General features: G+C 35.0%; 1 protein-coding gene across 14 annotated transcripts in view; it reads left to right on the forward strand.

Moving 5' to 3' along the window:
* SK (small conductance calcium-activated potassium channel) overlaps nt 1–14,466 on the forward strand; it is a 248,143-nt gene that overhangs the window by 211,969 nt on the left and 21,708 nt on the right. For all 14 annotated transcript variants that reach the window (XM_089736387.1, XM_089736385.1, XM_089736390.1 and 11 more), the window contains one exon: nt 13,875–14,080. In XM_089736387.1, coding sequence (XP_089592513.1) covers nt 13,875–14,080 — 206 coding nt within the window. The remainder of the gene's footprint in view (nt 1–13,874; nt 14,081–14,466) is intronic.

Below are 14,466 nucleotides of genomic sequence, written 5' to 3' on the forward strand. Positions count from 1 at the left end.
GACAGGGCGGTGCGGTGGTACCTACCCGCACGGACTCACAAGAGGTCCTACCACTAGTAGATGTTAACAACAAAATAAAAAAAATCAGTACCTCAACATAAATATCCAAATTAGGCCAGGGGCTCTTATTTGTAATTAGTCTGTCCTATTTATAAACAATATAATAGTACAGGTACAAGACTCCGACTTTTTTTTTTCGAGCCGTAACTTCTATGAGGTCCGTCAGGCCGTTCAGATGGTGCCACTGGTGTCTTGGAATACCTTGTTGGACCAGAACTAGCCTACGGGATCAGGGCGTGATACAAGCCAACCGATTGTTCTTTTATCAAAATGATGATAATATTACTCCACGGCAGCACGCTAGCTGGTAGTGGGCCGGGCAGCCTCAACCCCTAGGTTGCCCTCAGGTTGTTGAGTTTTTTTTTTTTACGTAGAAGCTATATTCTTATACTAGTGTCGTGGTGACTGTCTTTGTCTTAGATACCGATACTACTCTTAAATCAATTCTTGAATATTAGTGGTGTGGTGGCATGTTAGAAGCGGGCAAGAATCTATGTATGGCAAAAACAATCATGTTTCCCATTTCAATGCATTTGAGACCTCGATCTTAGGATGGCGATATTCATCAATGAGCCATTGGAACTACATGGATAGATGTGCAATTAAACAGTAAAATGGAAACCATTGAAAATACAAAAGGACGAAGGTAAAACAAATTTGAGCAAGATCATCATACAGTTCTCTTCAGTTTAGTTATTGAACAACAATAATGGACTAATTTAATCAAGTTTGTTTTGGATACGGCAATATATACGGCAGTATTTAGTTATTATATCAAATTATAATTAGAACAACATGTTCAGTTAATTTAATATGAGCATAAGGTTTCCGAAACGGGGTTTTATGGGCTCCGGAAACCACTTAACACCGGGTTTAAGCTATACAAAAAAGGTCATAGCTTTTAAGCTTATAAGTTGCTTTTGCCCTCATTGGACTAAATAATATCAGTTATTGTAGCAAGCTTAAAACCACATAAACCGCCCTTCCATTAACTTTACCAACCTTTTAAATTCCAATCATAAATCATGCAAACTTTATTATTTATTATGTATTTCATAAAATGGACACAATTGATAGATTGTGTTTGGAGTAATGGGGCACGTTTTATGATACATTTTACCTTCATACTTCAGTTTTCTTTTTTGAGATCGTCATCGTGATTTCCACCCTGTAATGTAATGTAATATTTTAGTGTTCGCTGATGTAGTTGGTTATTGGATTCCTCACATTAACATCAATATTTTTATCTTTGAATGGCTTATCTTCGTGAAATTGTAAAAATCGGTGTATTTATGAATAACTAGCGGCCCGCTCCGGCTTCGCTCGGGTCTTTAACAAAAACTTCAACGATATTTGACGTTGTTTTGCGGAATAACTATAATAGTTAGACATATGCTGTCTAGACATTTTTTGTAAATAATAATGTGTTCTACAAAGTCGTAGTACATTATTTTATTCTATCATCAATAGTTTTCGCAAGGCACGCGATGTAAAGAATATTTTAGGTAATTTTTTTACACCTTGGGTTACATTATTGGAGTTTTAGTAAGGATTTTTAATTTTTTTTTCAAAGAACATATAGCCTATGTCACTCGGGAATAGTGTAGCTTCCAAACAGTGAAATAATTTTTCAAATCGGTTCAGTAGTTTTAGAGCATATTCAATACAGACAAACAAACAAATCTTTCCTCTTGACAATATTAGTATAGACAACATTACAGAGCCTATGTATTGTATTTTATTTTAAGAGATTAGTCCAAAGTCTTGTTTAAGAACATTTTCACCTTTTATTTGGAAGCGCTTGTCTGGCGACTTGCTTGCGATATTCTCTGCGGCAGAACTGAACAGATACCTTGTATCTACCCGTACTAGCTGACAACACGTCTTACCAGTACTCAATTTGAATTTTAACAATGAACTTATATTTCTCGTTATCTAACACATAGTTCCCAGTTTTTTTATTTAGCACTAGCTAACCCGGCAGACTTTGTAGTACCTCAAACGAGAAATAAAAGTCCTAAACTTTTGTATAAAATAAACTTGAACAAACAAAAGGAATCCGTCCGACGGGGGACACATCAAAGGAAAAACAAAAATGTTATTTTTATTTAATTACAAGAACTTTCGTATTTACCTACCCTTTAAACCTTCTCTTAACTTACTTACGACTTAACTAATCCTAATTCAGCTACATTATTATTTCATAAATACCTTGACATAAAATATTGCATGTGAGAATGCAGTTTTTTTAGTAACCTTCAACACGAATACACTAACTGCAATGTGGTTCTTCAGTGACCTTCCGGAAGAACCTGTTTTATTTAAAATATTTTTAATTTATAACAATTAATGTGGGAATATTTAATGCAGTATTCAAAGCCATTAACAGGGATAGGTTAGTCTCGTAATAGTTGGGCGGTTATGGTTGTTGCCTATTTGACTAATACATTCTATCGATCAACCACTTATGTCATAAGAACGATAAGATATGTATGATCTTTCTTGGAAATAAAATAGACTAGGTTAGTTATTGTTGGGTGATTACTGTATATAAATTGTTTCTACTTCACTTTCTTTTCTAATAGTTTTTATTTCTTAAATTTAAAATGTATACCAATGGAGTTTGAGAAAGTACGTTAATATACCAAATAACATCCCAAGCAGGCTTCAAAGAAAACTACTTGTATCAAATGTTCCAGGCATAGCGTGAAAATGTAGAACTAGACAAGTCTGAGAGATTTTATTGGTTTATTTAAAATAATCAAAATATTTTATTATTAAAAACAAATAATTAATATAACACATAAAAGATCGTGGTTTTGCTGTTATGTCGATTATGCCGTCACAGTTCATTTAAGTTTTAGTGGCTATCGGAACTCTTAAATATCATTCTGAAATACCTTGGAAACATATACTATTCTATCAGCCGACAGATGTCCACTATTGGACATAAAAATCCTCGCCACTAAGATCGGTCCTGGGCTACCTGCATCCATCGGATCCCCGCGAACTTCAATAGATGGAAGGCCTAGCCACGCTACGTCTGTCGGTCGCCACTCAAGAAGAATTATCATGTATCAATATTACAGCTATAGAAAAAAAGAGTTTAAAAAAACTAACAAAATACGCTTTTATAGAAAATCCCACTAAAAATAGAATATAAATTTTAATAAATTTGAATTAAAAATAGTATAAGGAAAATGATTTTATTGTAAAAAATCGTGGGATGCTTTTCAGGACATTATCAAAATAACCCTTCTACTCATATCTGTTCATAAAATATTTATAGTTACTGACTGATACAATGCATTGAATATCTATCATGCACTTGAATTTAATGAATACCATGTACTTGAATTTCAATTTATTTCAATATTTTTTTAAATATTAAATTGTCATCGGTTCTTAATGAGTAACTATACCAAATTTCGAATTAATCCGACGTTTTGAAGGGGGTCAAAATCATGTACAAAGATTCCGTTACATACATACGTGTAAAGCTAATAAAAGCGTATTCAAAAATGTTTAAATGGTCAAATGCTCGTATATTTTGATGGATTACGATCGACAGAACAGGCAGTCTATTATTTATGTCTATTATGATATTCCAGTCTGCTAATAGAAGTAAAAACAATTTCTGCACTCGAAGAGCATCCTTCGTAAAACAGATATCGAACGAACGAGAGAATGTTGAATTTGTTCTAATCCGTTCATTACGTTACGGGGCACGTACGTTCATAAATCTAGAAAATGTCAGAATCGCGTTGGGTTCAAGTTTATCTTCAAATTGAGGCGGTTTTAATTGCTCACTATTTCTTTTCGTTTTAACTGCTTTTGCATTTAGCCTCGATTGCTTGAAAAATGTAAATCGCATATTTGTTGATAAAGTAACAACGGAATTTTTGTATATCGACGCTTGAAAGGCAAACGTGACTAAGCGACAATGCGTGAACTTTACAGTAGACTAATTTAAACTTGAAATACCTGAAAAGAAATCTATTTTAACGAATCTAGCTGTAGGATTGAAATGATTTTAAATAGACGTAGAAATATATATTTTTTGCGCATCGAATATGGTTATTGCCTATCATTTATGTATAAAGCAGTTATTGTCGCTTAGTCACGTTTGCCTTTTAAGCGTCGATATGTACTATTAAATACATTCAGTCAAAATAGTATTGGGAATGAATGATCGGTGCGGAGATCGGGTTTTTTTTTAATAACGGGTAACAAATTTCGCATCATCTGGTCATCCGTTCCCAATTTAGGATTCCCTGTATTATGGGTCCCAGGGACTCACAAACATACTTATATACCTTTAAATATATAAAGATAAAGATAAAGAAGCATTTATTAACAACCTTAATTCATATTTAGGTACATACAATTAATGCAATTTTTCTAAACATTTGACATCGGCAAAGAATGTTTTTCTTTGCCCCAAATCCTGCCAGAAGTCCCGATCGTTGCAAATAAATATATATATTATAAACACCCTGATGACAGCAAATAAACCTGTTTATCACACAATGTTTGCCCGATGTGGATCGAGCCCACGACCCTCGGCACCACAGTCAGGGGCGATAAATACTGCACCACAGTCGAGTTGAATCTGTTATTTAGATTAAATATAGGGCTGTTTTTAGTTATATCACGTCTAATTTGTAGTGTGAATTTCATATTGGACAAACATTTTGAACAAAGAGTTTGTCTGAAATTTTGCATCGCCAATGGAATGTCGTGTTCGGGGTCACTGAATATTATGTTACAGAAGGCTTACGGTGAATTTTATCATAAAGACGTGCTTGTGGGTGGTATAAGCCGTTCAAACGCGATGGAAGATTTGCTAGGCCATCAACATCTGAAACTTAGTTAACAACGCGAAAGTAAAGGAAATTGTGACTGAAATTTCATATTCAAGTTTGAGAGATATAGCTGCCAAACTTTCTATCTCTCGCGAGTCGATCCGTAATATTTTAAATTATCGCTTCGGTATTAAACATGTTGCCGCTGGCCTAGTCCCAAAAGACCTGAATTTTCTCCAAAAACTTAATCGTATAAGAATCCCCTAGGACATGCTAGTAGAACGAGTCAATCCCGACCCAACATTCATTAAACGTATTGTTACTGGCTTATTTTTCTTTTTACGAGACGTATGTTTTATGGGTTTTATACGCAAACTAGTCACAGGCCTCGGAGTAACGCCTTCCAACTGGATTGAAAATGAGAAAACCACGCCAAAGTCAATCCAAAGTTTTTTTTTTATTGCTTAGATGGGTGGACGACCTCACATCCCACCTGGTGTTAAGTGGTTACTGGAGCCCATAGACATCTACGACGTAAATGCACCACCCACCTTGAGATATAAGTTCTAAGGTCTCAAGTGTAGTTACAACGGCTGCCCCAACCTTAAAACCGAAACGCATTACTGCTTCACGGCAGAAATAGGCAAGGCGGTGGTACCTACCCGCGGGGACTCACAAAGAATCCTACCACCAGTAATAACATAAGTGAAAGTCGTGTTGACTGTTTCCTTGTAATATCGTGGTTTTGTGCCCTCGGATATCTTGCCGGAAGGTCAAATGGCAAATAAATAATTCTATTTTTGCGTTATGCGGCGTTTAGGAGAGAAAATTCGATGAAAAAGGCCAGATTTGTGTATAGAAAACTCTTGGATTTTGCACCACGATAATGCGCCTTTACACTGTGAGCGAATTTTTGACAAAAAAGAAGAAATAAAGAAGAATTGGCGGCAAATTGAACTGAATTTCGGAGAAAGCACTTAAAAAATGTTTTGATGATTGAATTATTCATTGGCGTAAGTGTATATATATAGCATTTGGGTGAATACCTAAAATGTTGTGTATTATTGTTATTTTCCTGGTATTTTCTTGACAGACTAGTATGTGTTGGAATATTTGTTAAGAATAGTTTGTAACACTATTCTATGGAACATGTATCTGTATAATCTACACTGCTCTATGGTGACTCAATAAAATAAAAAAGTACTTCGTGATGGCTAATTAAAACAATTCTATTTATTTTCTCTGATCGTTCGCTATAACGCTGCATGAAACTCAGCAGTAACTACATTATGCAACATAGTTCACGAAACGCAAAGGCAGTTTGCGTAATCCAGCATCGAGTTGGATTTATCAGTTTTACCTGACAGCTGAAAATCTTGATCAGGACTTGATAAACAATTCTTATTCCGTGTACTTTGAAATTCTGGAATCAAGTCTCCACCCTATATATAGAGGGCTATTACCAGAATTCTTTCAAACAAGTCTAAAGCATGAAGTATACTTCATGACAACTTCATCCGTATCTAAAGTTGTCGATGTCCATGGGTGAACGTTTTCAATAATACGCAGTACAATATATTATTTTATGCAGCATTTATTTTACGGTTTCAATAAATTTAATCTATGTATTTTATTATTCTGACTTTTACCAAGAGGTGATGTCATACCAAGTTTTTTGTGGTGGTCATAGCACCTCATCAATAATACTTATTTTTTTGCTTGGTTTGGTTTTCGTATGATCTTGATCATTCATCGTATTAATTTAAGCTTACCTATTTAACGATATCCAATTTTGACGCCATCCCTATTGTGCTGTGAAACTGGAACGAGCAAACTCTTTGACATTAATAAACCACAAAGCTCTGCTCGAAACTTTTGCTGTGTTGACTATCAGATTTGTTATCTCAGTTGAAATAACATGTTCATCCACCGTGGTATATAAATCATGTATTATAAGTTTTTTTTTAAATCATACTAGCAAGATTATTGTCAATGTGGTAACCAATAATACAAAAATATTTTATAATCGTTCGCAAAGAGTAAAGAAATACGTATCAGCGTCCGACAAGCTATTACAAACTTTTTTTTTTTTAATAAATAATATAAATAAATATTAATATTTACTAACAATCAGCCACGTTAACAGGTCCCGTGGTAAGTTCGTAAAGAACTTGTGTTACAGGTACCAGATAACGGAAATAAATGTAATATTTTTATTATACACATACATATATTTAATATACATCCATAACCCTGGAAAATACATTTATATTTATCATACAAATATCTTCCGTTGGCGGGATTCGAACCCGCGACCCCCTTGTGTAGTGACCATGTCACTTACCACTACACCAGACGGCCGTTAAACTAGTAAGTTATCCAAATTGCTCCTGCAATTATTTGTCTTTCGCAAACTCGACACAATTCAATTATAACATGTAAATTTAAAGTTTGAATGGGTGCACCGCAATTAAATCCTTTTGTTTGGAAATTTCATACATGTTAAATTTATTGGGAAATTTCGTTGTATTCTGGATACGTTTATTGTATAGAACCATCCTGTATCATTAATATTGGGCTGTGGGAATTAGGCCTTTTTGGCAGCAGAAAATCGACGAAATTTCGCTCGCTCGTTTTTCCTGCATCCAAGCTATGTTGGAGTTGGAAACTAGTAAAAGCTCCTGTTTCTCAACAATTCACGTCCGCGCTTTGTCAGAGACAAAACTTGGTCGGTAAAAATAGGTAATTTGGAGCTAAATCTAGTAAATCATACTCCGGTGCTCAAAATCTCTTTTTTATTTTTATTATTGCCCTTGTACGTAGATGAGCATACGGCCCACCTAATGGTGAGCGGTAACCGTCGCCCATGGTCGTCAGCAATGCCAGGGGCAGAGCCAAGCCGCTATCTAGCGCTAAGTACTCTCCACAAGACTCGTTTAAAGAAGGACATGTCAAACCAAAAATTACAAAAGCTATGAATTATTAAATTATAATAACGAATCATGTCGTTTTCACTCGTAAGCTAAGTTGTACAGATAAATCCACGGTCCGTGGTATCACTACATAGTATAAAGCAAAGTCGCTTTCTCTGTCCCTATATCTGTCTGTCCCTATGTATGTTTAAATCTCTAAAACTACGCAACAGATTTTGATGCGGTTTTTTTTAATAGATACAGTGATTGAAGAGGAAGGTTTATATGTATAATAACATCCATTAAATAGTGGATAAATTAATAATAACTTACAGTTTCCGAAGCGAAGCGACGGCGGGTCGCTAGTATTATATATTGTGTGGGTGGTCGACAATACTAGTAATATTACCGGCAACACTATCACATCCAAACCTCTCAAACATGAAGCTTAATATCATAGCTTAGAATAGAATAGAAGCTTAGTATCATAAATAAATGCCATCATTTTGTCTATTCTTTTGGCGAAGCTCCGACGTGTTCCAATTTGAAAGGAAAAGTGGCTCTGATTAAACAATTCAGACTCACGACTCAAACCTCATGTCTCAAGTTGGGTGACTACGCTCACATGTATACATTCGTATGTCATATCTAGAAGCTCTAGTAACTCTCTAGTAACAACAAAGTGAGCTATGTGTGTACTTATTTTCCCATATAAAGCTGTAAATAGAACTATAGATAGTTCCAATGGAATAAAATAATCGAGTCCAAACACAAGTTCATTTTCTTCACAACGTTGTTTGTTATTCAGGTACCGTCGAAGCCAGTCAGTGCTTTAAGCTTAACTTTGTTTCTAGTAGCCTCTCTGCTGACCTTTCATTCGTGCTAAAAATACATTAAGCGAAAATTCTGACCTACTTAAAGATTTTATATTGAGTTCTATTTATTAAAAAAAGACAGAAAAAGCATTTGACTCAAGTACTACAAGACCACAAGTAGATTCAACAAATCGAAAAGTACTAGTAATATTGATTACGTTATAATGTTCCTGAGCTTTTAAAAAATGTTTTGTTCTACATTTAATCACATTAAATAAACAAAAATAAAAAAAAACACAATGCTTTAACAAAAAATAAAATAGTCTTCAATTCAACAAAATAAACTGAGAGTATCATCAAAGTCAAATTGTCAAATCCCTTAAATATGCTTTAATAAGGACAACCAAAGTCCCGATCAGATCTTGATAAGATTTAAAAATTTGAAATAAAAAACAATTTTGTCATATACACACATAAAAAAAACAGTCGAATTGAGAATTACATCTTTTTTGAAGTCGGCTAACAAGCAAAACTGTGTTTTTTTAATTATTTCAAAGTCGTAAAAATAAAGTGCTATATTACATAACTATAGGGATTTTTGTTTTGTATTTATGATGATTAATCAACCTAATGTCACGTGCGATAGATATAATGGTAGAATGTCGATAGCTATCATCGATAAATTCTTGTGCCTGTCAAGATTAGAATCTGATCTGTCAGGTTAATAAAACAGCGATTTATTAAAACAGATATGCTACGTTGATATTGACTGGAGAAACGTAGCCAAGAGTACAATAATAATAGTCCTATATTAAAATTAATATGTGACTGTAAGTCTTTCACTGGTGGTACTTTTACTGGTGGTACTTTTACTTACTGATGGTAGGACCTCTTGTGAGTCCGCGCGGGTGGGTACCACCACCCTGTCTATTTCTGCCGTGAAGCAGTAATGCGTTTCAGTTTGAAGGGTGTGGCAGTCGCTGTAACTACCTATATACTTGAGACCTTAGAACTTATATCTCAAGGTGGGTGGCGCATTTACGTTGTGGATGTCTATGGGCTCCAGTAACCACTTAACACCAGGTGGGCTGTGAGCTCGTCCAGCCATCTAAGCAATAAAAAATAAATAAAAAAAATTAAGCGGTGAATTTTGCTCCTACTTCTTTGTGAACCCATGATTCCAAATCACTTATATTTTTTTTTTATTGTAATTGTAGGCAGTCGAGCATACGGCCCACCTGATGGTGAGTGGTTACCATGGCCCATGGACTTCAGCAATGCCAGGGGAAGAGCCAAGCCGCTGCCTACTGTAGCTGTTTTTTATTAATGGTCACTAATGGATGTGGATTTTTAGTGTTGGCATGTTTAGACAGATGTCATGGTTTATGCCGGTATAGTAGTATACTATAAGCTCATAGTCATTATAAATTGGATGTTGGTGTGCACCTCAAAGGTGAAGTTGGTATATGGTACAATCGCTGTATTAAATAGAAACCAGGACACAAAACTGCTTCACAGTGGGTGTGCAGTATACTGTCCGTTAATAATTATAACGTCCGTTAATAATATACAATTTTCTTGTTAATAATTTAAAAGTGTGCAGCAAAGAAAACAACCGAATTTGAGAAGACATTGATTCCGTTTAGCAATTTTTGACCCTCATCTCAAGAAAGTAATAAAACACTAGTAAAATTTCAGTTTCATCCAACTGAAATAGTTTTCTTGGCTTACTTGCTTTTAGAGACAACGAATCTAATTGAAAACCCAACGAATTTGAGGTTTTACGTCCAGAGGCTACCCAAAGGGTTCTATACAAGCCTGCAAAGTCTGAGACGATACTTTATACGAATTGTGCCATTACAGAGGAACGCCCAACTTCGGTCCAAGTGCCGACGTGATACCGCAGTTCTATTCGGTAATATTGGTGGCATTGGGCTAAAGGACGGCTTTTCGGTTGAATTTTAATGTTGGTATAACTTATGAATGTGTCACATGTTTCTCCTCCGTTTTTCCATAAAATGTATTTACATCTTCCAAAGTATCTTTTACTTTGAAATTGCATTGTAATACCTACATATCTATCATTTGCTACTTTTCCTATACCATTTAGTCCTAAGCCTTTACTTAATTATATAAAAATGTTTTGCGAAACTTGTATCATCAATTCTCAAGACTTAAGTTTTCATTTAAATTTACAGACAAAAGACGTCTTACCGTACTTATCATAGTGTTTCAGTGTTGGACTTAATGTAGAATTTAGTTTGTCCTAAAATATCCATAGCTTTAAATCATTTTATTCAATAAAATTTTCAAATTAATATACGAGGATCATAGAGACGTATAGTGAGCGTACATTTTGAACCAAGGAACGCATTCCGGAATCACCAATGGGAAAACATGAGCATTTCTGGGCCCTTGGGACTCGTTAACGGATCTAAGGAGGTTGTAATCCACAATTACTCAATATCTACCTAGAAATAACCAAAGAAACCAGGATCTCATATTAAGACCCACATTCTGAACGCGATAAATATAAATTACTAGCTGACCCAGCAGACTTCGTAGTACCTCAATCGATAGATAAAAGACCTAAACTGTTGCATAAAATAAACTTAAAACAAACAAAAGGAATCCGTCCGACGGGGAACTCATCAAAGGAAAAACAAAATTGTTATTATATTTTTATTTAATTCCGATCATTTTCATATTTATTTACCTCTTAAATCTTCTCTGGACTTCCACAAATAATTCAAGACCAAAATTAGCCAAATTATAGACTAACGAACAGAAATTCATTTTTATATATAGAGATAAAAAGCTTACTTCCATTTGTGCACTTTATAAGTAAACTTTTAACATTAAACATAATTCTCGTTTTTATTAAAAATCTACGTTCCGGATACTCCTTAGTATAATCTTAACTTTTAAAAGCTCGACGCATGCTTTTAACTAATTTTAATTTTGCCGCACATTCGAGATAAGTTGCTTCCAGTTTAAGAGAAGCTTAAGAAGCTTTTAATGTCTGACCTGATCTCCGTAATAGTCTAATTACATTTTATGGGCTATATCTTAGTGGCATGCATTTCTTTTTTGTTTTAAGCTTTTTATCTTTGTAATAAATTTATTTTGATATATATATTTATGATTTAGAGGGCATAAATATTTTTAAACAATGATTATTAAACTATATGATTTAGCATTTTATACGCATATCTGTTAATTCTGGGACAGCAAAATTCATTTAAGGATTATTTTTATTACTTAGATATTGATATTGGGTAAACGAGCTCACGGTTGAGCCGAGGTGGTGTTAAGTGGAAAATGGAACCTAAAGACATTAATGTAAATGCCACCATCCACTCAGTGCTACAGTATACTACAACGGCTGCCTCAACTTTCAAAGCTGAACATATTCTAGACCAACAGTTCAAACCAGAATACATTACAAGTTGTATGATTACGACAAGTAATAGTACATTGTGCACCAAGGGAGAAAAGCGAGCCGAAGGCGAGGGTGGCAAACACGCGGGATGAGATGTCCTACTTTTTTCCTGCGGTGCACATACTGTTTTTTCTCCTACCAGGCCGAAAGTTCGACATTGGAAAACTTAGCACCCGTGGAGTACCAAGCCGGGGTCCAGGGGCAGGGGGGGGGGGCACTCAGAAGAAAACAATATAACTGTTTTTTATTTTTAAATAAACTACTAATTAAACAAGAACCGGATAATGGCGGAGAAATTTAGGTGCGTGAGAGCAGACGTAGACACTAACGCGCATGCGCACTTGTCAGTACCCAGGAAGGAAAACTTAGACTTTCTTCCCTGTACAGCGGGAGGAAAACCGAACTTTCGGCGTAGGTAGGAGAAAAAAATTAATAAAATTAACAAATTTTGTTTTCAAAATCAACTTTCATATATTAGTTATGTATTTATTCTTGAAATAAGGGTTACATTTACTCTTTTTAAAACAATTTATAAACACATAGGTAACATTATTATGTATCATATTACTAACGTAACGTGATCGATAGATAAGTGAATCAGCAGATACGACTATAAGCTATAACTTGAACTTAATCGTTTTTCTTCGCTCCGGTACGTGATGTGTTATATAATACAACTTAGAGATTCGCTACACGTAGGACAGCAGAATTTAACGATATTGGTTAAGGATCGGTCCTCACTTACTTACGCTTTCTTTGTGTTTGACCGGGAGGCGGAAAATCGAAGAGAAATACAAAAATAATGTATTGTCGATTTATGGAACTTAAGATTTCTGTAGCTGTTTTCTTGATAAGCTAAATTAAGCTTTATTGCTATATGTATACTTGCTACTATACAATTTTGAAAATAACACATTTTTAACGATAAGACAAGAATAGTTTAACTTTTTTCTGTGTATGTAAGTAACTACAGATAAGTTACTTGCTAGTATTATTTGAATCCGTCATTGAAATATCAAGCGAAATTAAAGCACAATAGACAAAAATACTTTCTTCTATCTCAAAGTTCATCTGATAATTAAGTGGTTACCGGAATTCATAATTATTGCAACGTGATTATCACCAGCCCACTAGAGGCAAGAGATCAAAGTCTCAATTAAAAATCAAAATTATATCGTAATATGTGTGTGTGTGTGTGTGTAAAACCGTGTTGAATATTTTTCAAAAACACTATTAAATGCGATTTAATAAGCATTATCTTAATCTACCGCTCAATTTTTACTTAATTGAAGCAATATAACTATCCTTTAATGTTGTTGAAATTGTACCTGAAGTTTGTAAATAGATCATTAATTTTACGAACAAGATCATTTGTGAAATATCGATCGTAAATCCTCATGTTAATAATCGAAAAGCCAGCATACGTTCTTGAAGGTAGTTTTTTTAAAAAAATTTTTCATTGCTTAGATGGGTGGACGAGCTTACAGCCCACCTGGTGATAAGTGGTTACTAGATCTATAGATAAGGCCATGACCACGACCCTCAGTAATGGGGAAACCGACGCAAGGAGGAGGAGGAGAGATCCCATAGACATCTACGACGAAAATGCGCCACCCACCTTAAGAATTGCAAACGAATTGCAAAAAGAAAGAAATATAATTTTTTTATTTTTTTCATTGCCCTTGTAGGTAGACGAGCATACGGCCCACCTGATGGTGAGTGGTTACCGTCGCCTATGGACTTCAGCAAGCCGCTGCCTACCGCTGCAATTACAGCCTGCCGAATTGCAAACGGATTAAGCTTAGGATCCGCACTGACAGAATACTTCGGTGTATTTCAGCTGCGAAAGCCGGTGTCGACACTCTCGATCCCGGGTGCGATGAAGGCTTACTCCGGCGGGGGGCGGGACGCGAGCGGGGAGGAGGCAGGCGTAGCTCTAGTTGGCGTTCACAGCGAGTATCCACGCTTCGGAGAAGAACGGGCTCTGGGCGGCGGCACGTACAAAGGCGGAGGGACAGCCAAGCACAAACCCAACATAGGATATAGGTTAGTTTACATTGATGCATTAAAACATAACTAGTGGTCGCCCGGTAGTCGAAATTCGACTATAATTAATTGAAATTATAAGTTTGTACACTATTATGATTTTATTTTCAAAGACTATTATACTTCTATAATCACAAATTTCGCCAAGACTACACTATATAAAAATATTAATAAAGACAAACAATATTAAATCTATTCTCAATTTAAGACTTCAAGAACAAAAGTTTGACAATAAATAAATAGTATGTGCGTCATATAGTACAACATACATATAGTCAATAGTACATGTGTGTGTGCGTCAAAGACATGACATACATCTGACATGGTAGTGTGTGTAATGTTTTTTTTATTGATTTAATGTATTTTTTAGGCATAATTTAAAAAAA

The sequence above is a fragment of the Bombyx mandarina genome, chromosome 21, assembly GCF_030267445.1.
Source record: "Bombyx mandarina strain Sakado chromosome 21, ASM3026744v2".
Taxonomy (NCBI): domain Eukaryota; kingdom Metazoa; phylum Arthropoda; class Insecta; order Lepidoptera; family Bombycidae; genus Bombyx; species Bombyx mandarina.